Source organism: Penaeus vannamei, chromosome 36, assembly GCF_042767895.1.
Source record: "Penaeus vannamei isolate JL-2024 chromosome 36, ASM4276789v1, whole genome shotgun sequence".
Taxonomy (NCBI): Eukaryota; Metazoa; Arthropoda; class Malacostraca; order Decapoda; family Penaeidae; genus Penaeus; species Penaeus vannamei.
In genome coordinates this window covers 9,737,061-9,757,176 of record NC_091584.1, presented here as the reverse complement: position 1 = coordinate 9,757,176, position 20,116 = coordinate 9,737,061, and the positions used below count along the sequence as shown (strand labels likewise).

The window sequence follows — 20,116 nt, the reverse complement described above, 5'->3', positions numbered from 1 at the left end:
TCTGTCTGTCTGTCTGTCTGTCTGTCTGTCTGTCTGTCTCTGTCTGTCTGTCTGTCTGTCTGTGTCTGTCTGTCTGTCTGTCTGTCTGTCTCTCTGTCTCTCTCTCTCTCCTGACAGACCTCTCATCCCAGTGTCAGACGAGATATTCCAAAATGAATAAGAGAAATCTTTACTAGTCTGACTTTAATTCCGAAAAGCCATCTATGTAACGCACTAAATATTGGTAAATTAGTACATCAGATCCACTTTACTTTGTACGGTTCCAATGTTACGAAATGGGGTTCATTCTGGTCGGTGCAGTGAGATTGCTGCTTAAATCTTTCACCTTGATGTATGTATCTTTACCCCCAAGCGATTCATGGGTTTAATTATGGATACTTTTGTTCCTGTAGTAAGTCTGAAGGCATTACAAGCTGGAAAATCATTGAGTTTGCCTAGTTTTGCTTAGGATAGTATCGACATGAATGAAACTGGGGAAACTGAGGAAAGAATGTATTGAATCGTAACGCTTGGGTAACTCATAATCTTGCCATGAGTCTAATAAAGTATTTGAAATTATGGGGCAAGTCATCAAATCTTGTTGGAACGTGTTTGAATGTTGCAAAACTGCTGTGAAATTACAATAGAAGTAGCAAAATAAGTAACGTTACGTTATTTCTGGGTAAATGTTGTGATTGAAAACATGCCCTCCTTGGTTATAGGTGCTCCCTTCTTTACACAGCAAGTCCAATGCTGATTTCTTCTGTGGGTTTCAGTTCAGGTTATATCTATATTTAGGCTTAGTTTTATGTACTAGAGCCTTTTTCTATATCTAAAGATATGTAAGTGCATATGTGCGCTAATATTATCAGACGCTGTTTATACAGATCATTTGTAGAATACACATAAAATACACAACGGCACATGTTTATTGTGTAATTTTAATGTTAATTGTTTTAAACAAATAAATGTATTAGACATCAAAGGCCATATAGCAAGCACTAAGGTAAAGTATGACGCCGAAAGGGGCAAAGTTGACTTAGTTTCAAGTCATATGGTAAGATAGTATGTTACTATAAGGGGTAGAAAGAGGGCTAAAAAATGGAATAGGGTAGTTATTGATAGGAGAGGGATGTGTATTGTGCATGTAATAAAGAATCATAATACATGTGGAAATGAAATGGTCTTTGTGTCTGTCTCTAATACATGTTGAAACCTCTCAAATTCCTTTCTCTAAATTCTTCTGACACTTATATTTTTAAAATTCTGTAACTTCTGTAATGCATTTTTTGGAAGTTTGATGAAAATAGGACTAAATTATCAATAAAATTATTTATTTGTAATATTTTTGTTAGTCAACATTCTATTCAAGAGCTTAATGGTCTGAGTCACACCTACCTGAGATAAATGTGAAATAATTGTTTTATAAACTTGTGGAGAAACTACTATACTTTTCATTTCACTTAAAGTCCATTTTTTTCTATTACTCTGTTTATCTATAAAGCATCAATTACAATGTCTAAGTCTCCTTGTGAAAATATACATATGCAGTAAATTTAAGGTGTAATGGTATCAATACAAGAGTAAATGATGTATTGTATACAGGCAAAATAAAATACCAAGATTCCCTAAAAAACTAAAATGTTTTTATTCAAATTCAGAAATTACAGTAAATTTTCCACACAACCATACCATCTTGTATAAATATGGAATGTATCTCTGTTACAATAAAATCATAAAAACATCAAATGGAACCAAAACCAGAAAGAAAAAAAAATGGTCGTAAAAAATAAATAAAATTATAAAAAGTCCGCAACAGTAATAATTGTCGTTATTCTATACCTTAAAAATGACCAACATCTATGCCCATCTTCCTACACTATGACTGCCGAACTATTTTATTTGAAAAGAAAATAGTTCCCTATACCCCTGCAACTGATACCATAAAGTCTCCAGACTCTGAATTGCTGACAAACTTGTAAGGCAACACATTCTGTTATTTACCTTTTCTTTTCATAGAGAGCAAAATGCGTGTCACTTTGGGCACAAGTAAATTACTGATCGATACATGTGTAAACACGTGCACAGAGTCACCTTGTACACTGAAACATACACACATCTAGCACATTTGAGGTTTTAACCTTCCATATAATTCTTTGAAATTACAAAAAATCTCTTCATCTTCAACAATATATACAGAAATAGGTGACAATAAGGAAAGGGGCTATTATATTATGCAATATTTTCTGACATTACTCCTCACTGGTAACACATGCACACACAATTACCAACATTTCCTACACAAATATATATGTTTTACTTTATTCCACCTAAAGCACTGGCTGGAGGGAATTGAGTGCAGAAAGCTAGCTATCATGTGCGTAACATCAATTTCAACTAGGAACATTAAACTCTTTCACTTTGAATTACTGTATCATTTAATCTATCCTTGATAAATAAATTATATATATATATATATATAATTTCTTCACTTTGGATGTTCAACACTATGTTCAAAACGGTTTATCATCACTTGATTTCCTACCCCAAATATCACTAGAGAATTATCAACAATAATGAAAACTAACTCTAAATATGCTTTTAACAAACAACCATCACGACTACTTTCTTATAATACTCATGTTGTGCAGCCAGAGAAATTAAACAAAATAAGAATAAATTTTACCTTTTTCCACTTTTTGATATGTATCTTTTATATCCTTACATAAGCATTATTTATCACCATATAAATACACATAAAATTTTAATTACCAAACATAGTAAAAAAGAAAATATGAACATTTTCAAATAAAAGTCAAAATAGCAATACCTTTAAAATCAAACCTCTTTCTCTTATATCAATTATAATTATTTGCTTATTGTCAATATAAATCATTGTTTCCACAGATTTCAAGTCTTTCAGACATTTAACAGATCAAACAAAGAATCATATCACATGTATAAAAGCACAAAGACTGGGAAAAGGAAGAAAAAAGTAGGGTGGGGAAAAAGGAGAAATAAAAAAAAGCTCTAAAATTACTCTCCAACCTTTCCAAAATGCACAAGCAGTTTCTATGCTGCGACCACTACTGCCATTATCACACCTTCTTGGCTTACCATCAACCACTTGAAATAATACAAGAAAAAACTTAATATCCTCTCCAACTCAAAAAGGTAGTTCGATGCACCTCGAAGCTTAGGTATCTTCTTAAAACTGAAAAAAATAGGAAAGACAGGACTTGGGGGGATGGCCAGAAGAGGAGAAGGCAGAGGCTTCAGAAAAGGATGGCAGGAGACTCCACATGTTGCTTAAGAGGCATAGTGCTCAGGCATGACATAGGAGATATCATCCCATGGGTGACGGTACAGGCCCTGCTTCAGCCTCTTCTGGTCCAGGTAGTGGCCTGAAAGAGAAGGGGAATGGTATAAAGATGCTGGCTGGTGGACCTTTAATAAGCAGATATGGAAATATACAAAAGAAGAAAAAAAAACTAAATATGGGCATATGTGTCCATATGCCCATCCACGCAGAATATTAAAAATACTAAAAAAAAACAAAAAAACTTTGTATCCGCTAAAAATTTAACTTCCAACGTGACAGAAATGAATACTAACCCTGCATGTGTGCACATATAACCAAGGCATGTACCAAGAATATAGGGGTTTTACAATCTTTGACATACACAATTGGAAAGTTTCATATTTTGAAAGATACTATTCTTTGAACTTGAATATTTGTGTTGTGCCTATATGCAAAGTCATATGCAAATAAATTTGAACATTATGAAGCTATGGGAAGGATGAATAAATTGCATTTATTGTCACCTAGCACCTATAGCATTTAAAGTTGTCCTATTATGCTTTGTGTTCATTTACATTCTCTCTCAGGAATGATTTAAGAAGATATTTTGTAATGTTTAATTTGATTTGTATTAAATTTCTGTGGGAACTTTGCCATCTGATGTGATCTGTGCTCTTTCATACGATCTAAATTTACTTGTGTGGCAGGGCTACTAGTGACTGAAATATAGGGAATTATAAATATCAAATCAAAATTTACAATTTTGTTGCATTGCTTGATGAATCGTGGGAAAATTACTATACCGATATAGTATAAATTGTTGGCTACCCAGCATATCCCAACAGGGTACCATGTTGTGAGAGATGATGTCAACTAGTACACTTGACAGCTGTTTCTTTGTGCAGTTCAAATAATTAAGTATCCTGTTTTTCCATTAGAGCAACATGCTATGATTCTAATAGTCACTAGCATGCATTGTGAATCCATTATCTTAGTCAGCTCTCTATGAAGACAAGAATTAACTTTACCATACGTTTTAGTAAACTAATTAATATGTTGCCCCTAAATACAGATGTGTTACACTTAGAATAAATCTGGGGCAGTGGAGTTTCACTCCGACCCCATAGAGTAGTATGGACAACATCTCTGGTATTGCCAGTGTTTACCTCAGAAGTCCATGGTACTTACAAAACCAGTAAATGACAAATAAAAAATAAAGACTAAAATAAACACACAATAAGTAACTGACTGACTCACCAATGAAGCCCATTGAGCGACCAAGAACGAAGAGACCATTGATGGTACCAATGTTCACGTATTCTTCTGCCTCTTCCCTAGTGGACCAAATGGAAACATTCATGATGATAATGACTCAAACTTATCAACATCACAATAGATCATTTTGCCAGTGAAGATTGATAAACATATATTTATTTTTCTTTAATGTTGATATCATTAGCATTAAACAAAATAGTATAAAAAGGGAGAAACCTAGGACGAAAGAAGAAAAAAGTGATATAGAAAGAAGGTGAAAGGGAGAAATAACATGAGGAAAAGGAAAAGGAAGAAGAGGTAGTAGTAGTAGTAGTAAATGAAAAAGAAGAAAAAAAAGAAAGAAACAATTGGAAAAAGAAAATTAAGAAAAAAAGAAACAAGAAAGAAAGAGAAAAAAGAAAATAACAGACAATTATAATATAGCAATGACAAAGACAGGCCCACATTACCTGGTAAATGACCCCGAGTTCCTTAAGAGATCGACAAATGACACCCCAATAACACCATCTACATTGAGGATGAGGTTGGGCTTCTTGCTGGTGGTGATCTTCTCCACCTCAAGGGCATAGTCGAGGAGAGGTGTGCAGGGGAATTCCTGCTTTACGAAGTTCTTGATGATTTCTACTCGCTTGTCTGGGTTGTTGAGCTGTAGGAAATTTGGAGTTAGTTGGATGAGTGTGAACAGTTGGATTCTTTTTTCATTTATCCTTCTGTTGAACTTTAAAAAGTAATTGAGAAAGGAAGTACTAGATGGCTTAATAGTGAATAATGAAATAATAGCAGTAAAGCTTTGGAGTATTAAATATCAACGTCAAGTATAGTCTTTCTTTAGATTAAAAATTATGCTTGTTCAACAAACAATAGCCAGACAAATGAATTTTGGGAAAAAAAGTACCCAGAGCTTTAAATAACACATCCTAGTCTTCACAATAAAATATGTCATTACTATTTATCATAATAACACTTCACCAATATCTGAATATTTGCATCCGTGATAAAATAGCAAAAGAGTACTTACCGACTTCACCCTGTGTCCAATACCCATGATAAGCTGGCCCTTCTTCCGCATGTCATTCACAAACTCCATTGGCAAAAGACCCTTGTCAAAGGCCTCACTAAACTGCCTGGCAGCACCATCAAGAGCACCTCCAAATCGATCACCCTAGAACAATTGAAGAAATGTGGATAAGAGGCAAAATTTTAATGTTTTTTTTATATGGTATATCAATCTTTCTCTAAAACTATGACTTCATTATTTCTTTGCTCTCTTACATAAATCACACTAAACCTCCTGCATTAGAAAGAAAGTAGAGATGCAGACATTTACGTTTACACAGCATATCAACATTCTCTACTCCTTCAGTTTAACACATTCACTCAAGGTGACTCCAAAGCACATAGTGAAAACTACTCTGACACTAGATGACCTCTAATCACAATCATGAGCCCAGGTCCTGGTAGCCAGGATGGCATCTTGGGAGCCAGCTATGTGATAGACAATAGCCCAGGTTTAGAGGAGAACATGTTAATGAACCCTGGCCTTGGCAAACTTTAGTTTCCTTAAAATAAAATAAAAACTCACAATGGTTAACAACCCAGACACAAGGGATGACACAAGATCCTTCCCAGCCCTGGTGCAGACAATGGTGTTGTGAGCACCTGACACAGCAGGTCCATGGTCAGCTGTAACCATCAAGCACATCTCCAAGAAAGTTGTGGCATAAGGGGGTAGACGGCGCTGGAACCAGAGGAGGGACAGGGTACCACCAATGCCCAGACCTGTTGGAGATAGGGAATGAATGGCCAACTTATGAAAGCCCTTTAACAAATTAAACTAAAAACTTTACATTAAACAAAACTAGTCCCAAGCTTATGGTTAGAATTCCTAAAATACTAAGGAAAACTTATATTGCTCACCTTGCTCCAAGACAGCAGAAATAGGCATGCCAGCATAGAGTAGCTCCTGGCCTCGCTCATCACTAATGGAAGTCATGAAGGAAGCTGGTTTTCGGATAAGTCCAAGTTCCTACCAAGAGGAGAGAGACACGTCAATGGTTATTAATATTGGCCTGATATAATGCTGGTCTTACTATTTGAAGGAGGGTATGAATTTCTATTTATGGTAGACACATACCAACAGAAAAGGTAAAAAAATAAAAAAGTACAAAAATGGAAGATTGTTACATTTTACATATATTCCCTCATCTCAGAAAGAAAAAAGAGAAAAATTAAACTCATATGTATTCAGGAAAAAAGACTGGAAATGAACTCTCCATTATCAATCAAGTTAAGATCTGTATTAAAAGTACAAAAAGAAATAAACAAGGCCTTACCCTGGCCCAGTTGTAGTCCATTGGCACAGTGGGGGGTGGGACTTCCTCTTTGGGCACAATGATTCCTTCTTCTAGCAGACCCCTGTACACAAAGTGGATCATCTGCAGCAACAATAGAAGAAAAATTAGAAAAAAGGGAAGGTGGGAAGTACATGATAAAGTGCACAAATGTATACTGGAAATATATGATCAATCACTACTTCCTTAATTTTAGCTTTCCCCATGTGAGAAAATATAAAATGGGAAAAGCAAGAACTCCCAAGAGGGTCTCCCTCCAGCTACACACCTCCCCTAGCTCATCAAAACTGACTGGGACCTTGGCACCACTGTCAGCCAGAGCTTTGTTCTTGGCCACAGCAGTTTCTCGTTCAGCATTTGCACAGGCTCCCGCATGCCCAAACTGGACCTCAGAGGAGAACATCCCTGGAATAAAAATAGAAAATGGCAGATAAAGTGAAAGTATCCCATGCTATTTCTTCTTGTCTATCATAGATTAATTAAAATCTAAATCAAGCCTTCTCAGTAAAAATAAAAAAAATAAAAAAAATAAAAAACAATAAATATATAACTGAAACCAATGAATAACACATCAAGACTACCCCAGACTAAAGCATACACACCAGCACATGTTCCGATACACCAAGCAACAATGGGCTTGGTGATGCGCTTATTCTGTAAAGCTTGGCAGACTTCATACTCCTCCACACCTCCTACCTCACCCAGCAGCACCAACATCTTGACCTGGGAAAAACGAAGCATGTAATGAAGAGAAAAGAACTTACGAGCCAAAGAGCATGGAAGTGACAAAACTGGGAAATAGATGGATTTGAAAATGAGGATAAGAATAAGGAGATATTGATTTTAATGACTTATAACATACCATTTATCAAAGAGAAAGGAATATTTCAAGCAAGTTATCAAATTCAAATCTTAAAAGATGCACAATGATGTAAAAAGATCCAGCTATTGAGCAATACCACTTGAAAAAAAAATCAAGCCCTGTTATCATCCATTAAATAAACCCTGTAGATAGTTCACTTTTTCCTGTAAGTACCTCTGGATTATCATGGTAGCGCAGGAGATGGTCCATGAATGTGGTTCCTGGGTATCGGTCTCCACCAATGGCTACTCCCTCGTAAACACCATCAGTATTGTGTGAGATAATGTTGTTAAGCTCATTGGACATGCCACCAGAGCGTGACACATAGGCAACGCTACAGAAAGAGTAGGGTAGGTTGGTTAGAATTTTGGCCTTAAAATTTCCATTTTTATATCAAATACAACGAGAAATGGGAAATGTGGAAAAAAGGAAAAATTGCTCTGAGAATTTCTGCAAATTAACAAAATTGTGAACAAACAATAGCTGCCAGAGATAACCACACCAAAAATAAATAACAATTATAAAAATATTTTTAGAATAAAGCAGACACAAAACTTCACACACCTGCCAGGACGATAAAGCTTAGAGTGCAAGATGTTGTCCATCATGCCTCCAGTGTTGCCAATCTTAAAGCAACCTGGCTTGATTCCACCCACTGTGGCTGGGCCAATGATAGACACTCCCTTCTCATTGGCACGTTTGATCAAGATACGAGTCAGGTTTTCAGGAATACCCTCAGCAATGATGGCAATAGTGCGGATCTGAAGAGAAGATTGTGAAGGAATGTTAGGAATGTGATTACACTATCAAAATTAAATACATCTTGTTGTATATATCATTACTACAAACAGTGTAGTATCTATGAATTCCATAAACCATAATGCTGAAAAAATACTGAAGTACCTTGCCTTATTCAAGGAATAGGGTAAAAAAGTATCAAGTGCATCAACAGGTTAATATTGATAGGTTACAGCTTGGTATGAAATACTGTACAACATTATCTAAGAATGTACTTGCTCAAATATATCTAACCCTTGTGGAGATATGAATTCATCTAGTTTACTGAACTTGACGTTACAATGATCTCACAGAGGCTCCAGCCAGGCTAGTGACCATGGCTGAGGCAACAGTGAAGCAATATCTTTCCTTTACTGGATGTCGTACCTGGGGGAAAGCAAGAGTTTCAATGGTCGAATCGTAGGCTGATCGTAGCGAGGCAAAGTTGATCAAGACATCAGCATCAGGGTGCTTTTTCATTGCATCTGCCATGTTCTTGTACACTGAGGGTAAAAACACATGTCCAAAAGAGTGAGAAGAATATGAGAAGTCCCAATAGATTCTTTTCCACTATTGTGCTCTTACTCCCACTCTCTAGCCTCTTGCTCTTACTCCCACTCTCTAGCCTCTTGCTTAAGCTTACTCCCACTCTCTAGCCTCTTGCTTAAGCTTACTCCCACTCTCTAGCCTCTTGCTTAAGCTTACTCCCACTCTCTAGCCTCTTGCTTAAGCTTACTCCCACTCTCTAGCCTCTTGCTTAAGCTTACTCCCACTCTCTAGCCTCTTGCTTAAGCTTACTCCCACTCTCTAGCCTCTTGCTTAAGCTTACTCCCACTCTCTAGCCTCTTGCTTAAGCTTACTCCCACTCTCTAGCCTCTTGCTTAAGCTTACTCCCACTCTCTAGCCTCTTGCTTAAGCTTACTCCCACTCTCTAGCCTCTTGCTTAAGCTTACTCCCACTCTCTAGCCTCTTGCTTAAGCTTACTCCCACTCTCTAGCCTCTTGCTCTTACTCCCACTCTCTAGCCTCTTGCTCTTACTCCCACTCTCTAGCCTCTTGCTCTTACTCCCACTCTCTAGCCTCTTGCTCTTACTCCCACTCTCTAGCCTCTTGCTCTTACTCCCACTCTCTAGCCTCTTGCTCTTACTCCCACTTTTGCCTCTTGCTCCCATTCTCACTCTCATGCTAATGCTCTCATTCTTTTTCAATTGCTCATCTCCTTCCCTGTCACTTCTCATACCCTCCCAAAAACCAACCTGGAATGAGGATCTCCTTGTGGCCCCAGTAGAACTTCTGCTTGTGGTCTCCTGTGAAGGGGTAAACCATGGCGGACACCGAGGGCTCCGACCTAGAGCACACAAAGTCAAAGTCCAGCATGCCCTGTGATAAGGGGAAAATAATGATTGTTGGAGAACAAATCAAAGTGTAAGAAAGTAAAAAAAAAACACAACAATGAATAGAAACCGATACCAATATATATAAATTAAACTATATATAAATGAAGCTATTTCAAATTATTACATTACCAAATATCACAGTAAGAAATCAAGACATAATACACAAACTGACATACATACAAATATATGAGAGAGAGAGAGAGAGAGAGAGAGAGAGAGAGAGAGAGAGAGAGAGAGAGAGAGAGAGAGAATAGAGAATAGAGAATAGAGAATAGAGGATAGAGGATAGAGGATAGAGGATAGAGGATAGAGGATAGAGGATAGAGGATAGAGGATAGAGGATAGAGGATAGAGGATAGAGGATAGAGGATAGAGGATAGAGAATAGAGGATAGAGGATAGAGGATAGAGATAGAGATAGAGATAGAGATAGAGATAGAGATAGAGATAGAGATAGAGATAGAGATAGAGATAGAGATAGAGATAGAGATAGAGATAGAGAATAGAGAATAGAGAATAGAGATAGAGATAGAGATAGAGATAGAGATAGAGATAGAGATAGAGATAGAGATAGAGATAGAGATAGAGATAGAGATAGAGATAGAGATAGAGATAGAGAATAGAGAATAGAGAATAGAGATAGAGATAGAGATAGAGATAGAGATAGAGATAGAGATAGATATAGAGATAGAGATAGAGATAGAGATAGAGATAGAGATAGAGAGAGAGAGAGAGAGAGAAACACTAAACACTGTGTACCTGAACAGCCCTCGTCTGCATGCCCCAGATGATGGCTTTTGTATCCTTGTGGAACAGCTGCTTTAGCTCCTTCTGGACAACCTTCTTTGCAGGCTCTGGCTCAGAAGTGCTGGCCTTTCGTGTTGGGCGAGGCGATTGCTGTGGGGGGTTCATATTGATGTTGAAAAAAAATAATAATAATAAGACACATAAAAGAAATTGGAGCTGCCTTTATCTATTTATTTCTATCTATTTTTGAATACACTGGTATTGACTTCCATGACTCAGTATTTTAATAGTTCAAATCATAAAGAAAAAAAAAAAGATATATATATATATACATATAAAAAATATATATCATACATTAACTGTGTATATATTTTCATCATTCACATACCAAGAGAAAATTTTAATACAATATCCGTTTAATATGGAGAACAGACATAAAATTTAATCAACAATAGTCACAACACAGACAGAGGGAAAGAAAGAGGAAGAAAGAAGAGATTTAAATCATAATCACAATATATATAAAAGAAAAAAAATCCTCCCAAAAAGATCATAGGATTTAAATATTTAGAAGAGAGATTTGCTTGTTTCTCACCACGCTTACATCACTTGCATCTTGAGCCTTCATAACCTAAACAAAACAAAACAAAAAATAACAAATGTTAATACAGCTCAATCTCGGCAATTTACTACAGCACTCAAGAAATTAGTTTCCATACAGTCAGTGAAATACAACAGAACTTCACTTTTATTGTAATGAAAGTATGTTAGTAAGATTCATTAGTAGATTAATGTAAAGAAAAAAAAAAGGAGTCAGGGGACTATTACATATACTGTTCAAAAGAGAAACTAAAATCTTTGTGATTACATGTATCACAATATGTACAATCCCCTTTAAATAAAAATTACTGTAATGACTGCATTTGGATGATCTGATAATGAATAATAATGTTATCAAAATTAGCATATACTATTTCAACACTACATATTCCTGGCAGATTACAGATTTCCTCTAAAATACTCTCTTCTCAGTAATATTATTGAAGAAAAATGATTCCACAAGGCAAGAGATATAATTAACATATCAATATTACATCTAATGTAGTATCAAAATGTTAATCATTCATTCTCATTAAGACCTTTTCTATATTCATCATATAGAAGATTGCTCTGTTTGAACATATAAAGTAAAAATACAAAGGAAATATCAAACTAAAGTTCTTGGCAAAATAAATTAAAACTATGTATAAGTAATTATAATATATACATTGCTATGTGTTAAAAATATTCACCAAACCTAAAGGCCCAAAGAGAATTTACAATGAACTGCACAATCTGATGGTTTTCCTTTTCACCAATTTCCACAGAATAAAAGCATCATATTTACAATATTGCACTCACATACACCACCTTAAAGTACAGTGTAAATATTTGAGTAATTGTGAGTAAAAACCACAAGCCATGGAGTAAGGCAAGCCGAGTACTCTACTCATGCCTGATACAGGTCTTTCAAAATTAAAACACACAGAGGGCTGTATTACGCATCTAGTGAGAGTTAGGATGCGAGTTAACAAAATACACACAAGGAGTCTTGGCCACTACAATTCAAGATAAGTGTGTACCCTTTTTTTTGAGAGAGAAGGAAACATATCCTTCAGGTATGAAATTTCTGATGGAGGGCCCTATGAACGGAGAGAGAGCATAAGTAGTATGAATAAGAACCTCTGAAATGGTGGTCTTTCGTAGAATCAAAACTTTTTTTCCCGTTTAATTTTATGTTGTATGATTTCCCTTGACAAACTAGTATAAAACAGAAAAAAACATAATAGTAACATTATCCACCATAAGCGTCCAATGAAAACACCAGAAATAAGACAAGGGATACCATCCCAAGTTTTGACTTACTGCAGCATTCTGTCCTCCTGGAAGCAGGAAGTTGGCTGTGTGACTCTCCCCTGTTGGCTCAGTTGGGATCTGCCTCTTGCCAAGGGCCATGGACACAATGGCAGTCATGTGTGTCTCATTACCAAAGACATGGACAGGGATACCCAAGGTCTTGCCCACTTCTCTCATAATGCTGCAAAGAAGATTAAATGCTTTATATGGATTTGATCAAATTGGGAGGTAAAGAGAGATATAACAACTACAGAATAAAAAAATCTATTCAAACTTTGCTCAAAAAGATCAGGACACATCATGCTCATACAATGCTTAACTATCAAAAAGAAAAAGATATAGCTTTTACAGTAAACCTGAATGCATAAACAAAATCTGTTGACAGAATCACATAAAAGAGTATTTTTCTATCACCAAATATTACTGCATTATATATACATTATTGTCACTTTCAACTAATATTAACCCACTGACTGCTAGAATAAAAACTGATTAGCAGCCATTATTGTGGGCCTGTTAGTGAACTTAGGGATACCCAAGTTCACATACAGTAATCAACAACTTTAGATGTATTAATGTGTGCAGGGAAAGAACATGATACCATACTTGAAAAAAGGAAATAGTCCTCTTCAAAAATCATAAATAAAAAAATAATAAATAGATTGAACAAATAAACAAAAACAACTTTAGTTAAATATAGCTAAATACTACAATAACTACATACCGCAGACCCTCTTGATAGTTCGGTCCAGCTCTTCGTACAAATATGCTAACTTTCCCCTCAATGAGCTTGGCCTGATATTGCTGCAGGGCGCGCACAATACCCTTAAATGTAGCTGCCACATTTGTGAAGTTAGCAATGCCACCTCCAATGATCAAGATCTGTTGGCAAAATAAAAAAACTTACCCTACATATCTACATTTCCTTCTTTAAAAATTATACTACAATCATTTTGAATATTAACCCTTACTATCTAGATGACGTGAGCATGACACATGAAAAAATCTGACTTAATGGCGGGTGACGTGATCATACCATCATGGGAAAATCTGGCTGTGGGCTGGGGTGACATGAGCTTGCCACTGCGAGCATTTCGGCAGAAGGCCAGGGTGAAGGGAAAGACTCACTACAAGAGCACAAACCTCTTTGAGGGTGATAAGACTTATCTGGCATTTAGAAATGGGGTTTTGCATTATTTCCATTAATAAACAAGAGTGCAATATAGTGTTCGTGAGCTATGACTGGAAGAGCTCCAGGTCCAGGGAGGACACCATTTCCATGCTCAGCATCCTATTCCTAGCTGTTGTGACCAGCCAGGAATATTACAAAAAAAAAAATTATATATATATATATATATATATATATATATATATATATATATATATATATATATATATATATATATATAATTTTTCTTTTTGTTATTATTCTTGCACTGAGTTACGAACTACCTTGGGAGATTATATGGAGTCTGTGCAAGGAAAAGTCTCTTACCATGTGGAGAAAGTATACCACATGGCAAATATGAACATTGGAAAATGGCAAAAAAGCTAAAAATGCTTATGCATAAGAGAGAAAGATTCCAAAGGGGAAGAGACAGTGCTTGTATGTGCCCAGCCTAAAAGTCACCCACCCATCAGAGTGGCTGCTCATAAAAGCCTAACACCTGTATTTTGTGCCATGTGTCTGCTGTGAAGCAATCAGATCCAACAGGTTAAACAACCGCGACACTCCCTAAAATCAACAGACTATAAAACATTCCAGTTGTCCAAAAATTACAGCTTTCATACCTTGCCATCAGGGTGGTTCTCCTTTGTCATAAGGGTCAAGATAGTCTTGGCATACTCATAAGTCTGCTGCTCTGAGGGGGCACCAGAGTACTCTCCATAGTTGGCCAGCTCTGGGGCTCCACCAAGCTCACATATGGTGTCTGCATAAATGACAGAAGCACCACCACCTGCCACCATTGTCCAAATGCGACCCTTTTCATTCAGGATTGTGAGCTGGAAGAGATGGTTACAGATGTCAGAAATAAAATACAAATTCAATTATGAAACTGATTTTCTATAAATCAAAGCTATCATGCTAAATCAAAGATTCTGAATATACACTTTTTTCATAAAAAACATGATTCTCCAACCAAAAATAAAGTATTGTATGTATTAAGATATTAATCAATAATATATGTAAAGATCTAAAGTACGCTCCTTCATTTATGATTTAATATAAATATCCTGCACTTGAAACAAGAGGTAATAATGACTGCTTATTCTATGTAAGCAATTACACACAAATCCATGCAATATTCAAAATGCTATCAATTATGCATCCTAACAAAACCCTGCATAAGAAAAAGATAACCCTTCAGTGAATAAAAAAACAGGTCTTTAAGCCACCATCAACATCCGCACCTTAAGAGACGACCCACTCTTAGCATCCAGATCGGCAATGAATGCCTCCTCGGGCAGCGCGTCCCGTCCGAAGGGGGGAGGGTAGTCCACATCCCCCCACTTGGTCTTGCACATGAACTCAGCTGTTGCATCAAGCTTAGCTGCCAAGTCTAGGATGTAGACATTGTCTGACGTAATTACTAGTGGGTTGATTTCCAGGTATGTGAAGCACAGCTCAACATAGAGATCGTACAGAGCTTTGATGAAGGCAGCTGCTTTTCTGCAAGGAAGATGCTAGTGTATGAGCTAACTGATATGACGTGTCAGTCAACAGCTGTCAATAAATCTTTTAAAAGAGAAAGGCAAAATACATGCTATGTCAACTCAGATTAGCTTCTTTTTTCCAGTAATTACTCGTTATGAATAGTGCAATGGTATCAATAGTTGTAAGACAAGGCCCTTTATGGGAAGCTTCAAATTTACTGATATATGAAAGATAATCATATGTAAGTACTAAACGCAAGATAAAATTCAGCTTAATTCGTCATAATTTTCATATTGCTCCATGGCCCCCCTAAGGACCAAGGCCCCTAGATTGGGAACCCATGCCTTAGACTCCTCTGTCCACCCCTATCAACAACCCATCTAACACCAAGACCATAAAAAAATTCCACTCACTCCTTCCTGGGTCCACTCTCCACATGCACCAAAAGCTTCTCCTTGATTTGCTCCACTGAGAGTTGGTCTTCAATCTCAAGGTCGAGCTTCAGAGCCTTTGCATCCACATCTCCTATGTCCACTCCACCCTCGTGTGTAAAGAGAATGGTATCACCACCACGGTGGGAATAGATGCACACGTATGCCTCCTCCTTCTGCTCGTGGGGCAGGAATGGCTCGATGATAAAGGTCCGAAGCTTGCCCACTGCCTTACCCACCTGCAAAGAGAGGGGAGGCCAGATTAGTAAGGTCTCTCCGGAAACTAGAAATGGAAGATCATATAAATAAAACCAATATGCTTAAGAAAGACAAGGATTACTAGCATGCATAGAAAATAATACTGCTCTGCAAGCCTGACCTCCCCTTTCATCTTTTGTTTCATAAGGATAACAAGGACAAAAATAGTTTCAGAGGAGGTACTTTCATACTTTTCTCAAGGACCAGAATAAAGAGAATAATGGCTGGGAGATAGATACTCCAGGAAAAAATATTCCTAACAGAAAACTCAGGGCCAGGACTCATAATTAAAGAGTAACAATAACACTAGTGCATAAAAATAACAATCACAAAGTAATGATAACAGTATGAAAATGGTGTAATAATAAATAAAAATGCTGAAAGTAATATTCATGTTAAAATTATTGAATTAAAACCAAAGTACATTTTAGATGAAGCAACTTAAAAAATAATAATAACTAATAAACAGGAAATAATAAAAGTGAAGGATACAGAATACAACAAATAATATGCACTTTTACAATGATGATGATACCTATGACAGCTGCACCTATTAATAATGATAGCTTTATTAATTATGAAATCCTCACCACCACCATCCTCACCCTCCTCACCATCACCAACTTAAAAAACATAACCAGAGAAAAGCATGAATGAGACACCAACAACAAAACAAGATTAATCTTTCTAAATTGCAATCTTACATAATGCAGAAATGCAAAGAACAGCCATGAATAATTCCTTGGGTTGAGAAGTCATTCACTCTCATTCATACTTTCAACAAAATGAATGTGATATTGAATCTCTTTACTAAAAATATATCTATTCAGTATACTGTCGTAACATGAATAAGTAGATGAGAAAAAAAAATCATATATTACCTCCATCAACAACAATAACAGTAAGAAATGTTACTAAATATAATCAATACATGATGATAATGACATACCAAATAATAATAATATCAATAATAACAATTATTATATTACTGATAATACTATAAAAAAGCAATATCAATAACAATAACAATAACAATAATAATAATCATTATCATTAAAATAATAACAATAATAACAACAACAGCAATAATAATAGCAAAAGGAGCACCATTTCGAACTTCAGGGGGGGGGGGGGGGTAGGACCTTAGAAATACCTCTACTTTGTATTGTTTATGTATAGCTTATTTCTCCATCATAAAACAACATTGAAACACCAACTACTGGACCAGCAGCCAATCCCTTAATCAAGGCCACCCTCCCTCCCCTCCGCTCACCACCTTCCCTCCTATCTCCCCCCTCTCCCCTCCCTCCCTTCCCCTCCCCTCTCCTCTCCACCTTCCCTCCCCTCCCCTCTCCTCTCTACCTTCCCTCCCCTCCCCTCTCCTCACCACCTTCCCTCCCCTCCCCTTCCACCTTCCCTCCCCTCCCCTCTCCTCACCACCTTCCCTCCCCTCCCCTCTCCTCACCACCTTCCCTCCCCTCTCCTCACCACCTTCCCTCCCCTCCCCTCCCCTCTCCTCACCACCTTCCCTCCCCTCCCCTCCCCTCTCTTCTCCACCTTCCCTCCCCTCCCCTCTCCTCTCCACTCCACCTTCACTCCTCTCCCCTCCCCCCTCCTCCCTTAACTCTCCCTCCTCCCTCCCCGTCCCTCCCCATCACCCACCCTCCCTCCCCTCCCCTCCCCTCTCCACCCTCCGTTCACTTCCCTCCCCACCACCCTACCTACTCCGTAAGTCACCCTACCCTCCTTGCCTCCCCTCCTTACCCTTCCTCCCCTACCTTCCCCCCTCCCATCCCCCTCCATCACCTCACCTCTCCCCTTCTCCCCCCCTCCTTCCCGTCCCCACAGCCCACGTCACCCCACCCGCCTTGCCTACCTTCCTTACCTTCCCGACGCTCCCTCCCCACCATCTCCAAAGGCCATGAAACCTAATGGCAGCGACCATGCGCCTCGCCCTCACAACAGCCTATATATAAATCCCAAATCAATGTCCGTTTCTTTCCCCCCTACCCACCCACCCCCCTCCTCCCTAGGACTCCCCCCCCCCCCCCCCCCACGCTGCCGTCAAATGTCAAGTGGAAAGAGAGTATCACAATGTATGACGGTGTTGGGGCTGGGTGTCAGATCGGGAGGGTTTTCTAGGCATGGCAGTGACAATGGGAATGATAACTATGGGAGGAGCTAATAATTCAAGTGATAATGATCATCATCATACAAATATTAACAATAATGATTATGATGATAATAATAACGATAATAACAACAACACCAACAATAATAACCATAACAGCAACAATAACAGCAACAACTACAAAAATAATAATAATAATAATAATAATAATAATAATAATAATAATAATAATAATAATAATAATAATAATAATAATAATAATAATAATAATAATAATAATAACAGCAATAATAATAATAACAATAATAATAATAATAATAATAATAATAACAGCAATAATAATAATAATAATAATAATAACAGCAATAATAATAATAATAATAATAATAATAATAATAATAATAATAATAATAATAATAATAATAATAATATAAATAATAATAATAACAATAATAACAACAACAACAACAAATAATATCGTTATGCTGACGTCAACAACTTTAATGATAATGTGATTATTACGCATTATCAATTAAAAAAAAAACATTAACAAACAAAATTTCTTGGAAAACCAGACGAATGAAGAGCAGAAAGAAAAAAGGAAAACGGGAAAAAAGAAAAAGGGGAAAAGAGAAAATTCAAAACGAAAAAAGAAAGAAAGAAAAAACTAACAAAAAAGACAAAGAAAGAACGAAATAACACAAAAAAGGAATGTCCGGGTCCATACTCAACAAAAAGCGCGAAAGAGTCCAGCAAAAATCGCCATGACTTGCGTTTGATTTTTCTTTTTCTTTTTTTCTTTTTTTCTTTTTTTCCCATCACTGCGCTTTTTATTTCGAGTTATTTCTGCATATCGGACGCGCTCCAGGTCAATTTCCAGAAGGTTCTGTGGGTTCTCTGGCGAAGACGAGAGGGGAAGGGGGAGGGGGAGGGGAAGGGGGAGGGGGTCAGGGGAAGGGGGAAGGGGGGGAGGGAGGAGGGGAGGTGGGGGAGAGGGAGGAGGGCAGGCGGGGGAGAGAGGAGGAAGAGAAAGAAGGGGTGGGGGGAGGAGCAGGAGGAAGGAGTGGGAATGAGGAGGAGGAGGAAGGAGTGGGAATGAGGAGGAGGAGGAAGGAGTGGGAATGAGGAGGAGGAGGAAGGAGTGGGAATGAGGAGGAGGAGGAAGGGGTGGGAGTGAGGAGGAGGAGGAAGGGGTGGGGGTGAGGAGGAGGAGGAAGGGGTGGGGGTGAGGAGGAGGAGGAGGAGGAGGAGGAGGAGGAGGAGGAAGAGGGAGAGCAGCAGCAGGAGCAGGAGGAGGAGAAGCAGCAGGATTAGGATTAGTTAGGATGAGGAGGAGCAGCAGCAGCAGCAGCAGCAGCAGCAGCAGAAGGGAGGAGGAAGGGGGAAGCAAGAAGTGGGAATGGATGAAGTACAAAGGAGAGAGGTCATATGTAAAAGGGAGTAGGTAGGAGAAAAGGAGGAGGAGGGACGAAAAAAGAGGAAGAAGAAATGGAGGAGGAGAGAGGAGAGAGTGGTAGTAGTAGTAGTAATATTAAGAGATGGAGAAGATATAGAAAAGAGAGATAAATGGAAAAAGAGGGGGAAAGGAAAAAAATAGGAGACAAAAAAAAGAAAGAAATTACAAAAATGGCGCCAAACGCAAGGGTCACGTGACACAGGTGCGATTGCAGACGTCAGACTCCCGGCGTCATCCACGTCGCTAATGATCCCTCATTTTATTTCGCCTTCAATCAAGCCCATCTTCGCAAGTCTAATCAGAATCAACCCCGGAGACCGCTTGTTTATTCTACTTTGGACGCAAGATATACTTTCACTTCATGTTGCTTTTATATTATCATTATCCTTATCATCGCTTCGTTATCACTTTCTCCATTCATCTGTCTTCCACTAAACGCGTTCAAAATCGCACCGATACGACTTAAAAAGAAAGCGATTAAAAAAGTAAATAAATAAATAAAAAGGAATGAACAGGAAGAGAAGATAGAAGATAAAAAGAACAAAAGGTGAGAGCGAAACCGAAAGAAACCTAGAGTGGGGAAGAAAGGAAGAGTGACGTT

The 20,116-nt window shown here is 37.7% G+C and overlaps 1 protein-coding gene across 1 annotated transcript in view; it reads right to left on the bottom strand.

Annotated features, from left to right (window-relative positions):
• Positions 1-1,603: 1,603 nt before the first annotated feature.
• ATPCL (ATP-citrate synthase) overlaps positions 1,604-20,116 on the bottom strand; it is a gene marked incomplete in the record, with an annotated part of 19,124 nt that continues 611 nt past the window's right edge. Inside the window, 20 exon segments of the mRNA XM_070114666.1 lie at positions 1,604-3,383; positions 4,538-4,614; positions 5,005-5,201; positions 5,574-5,717; positions 6,138-6,334; positions 6,473-6,581; positions 6,889-6,990; positions 7,175-7,311; positions 7,509-7,629; positions 7,943-8,102; positions 8,333-8,529; positions 8,933-9,048; positions 9,801-9,924; positions 10,700-10,837; positions 11,292-11,318; positions 12,593-12,764; positions 13,308-13,465; positions 14,375-14,587; positions 14,996-15,254; positions 15,653-15,909. Of these exon segments, the coding sequence (XP_069970767.1) occupies positions 3,289-3,383; positions 4,538-4,614; positions 5,005-5,201; positions 5,574-5,717; positions 6,138-6,334; positions 6,473-6,581; positions 6,889-6,990; positions 7,175-7,311; positions 7,509-7,629; positions 7,943-8,102; positions 8,333-8,529; positions 8,933-9,048; positions 9,801-9,924; positions 10,700-10,837; positions 11,292-11,318; positions 12,593-12,764; positions 13,308-13,465; positions 14,375-14,587; positions 14,996-15,254; positions 15,653-15,909 (3,000 nt within the window).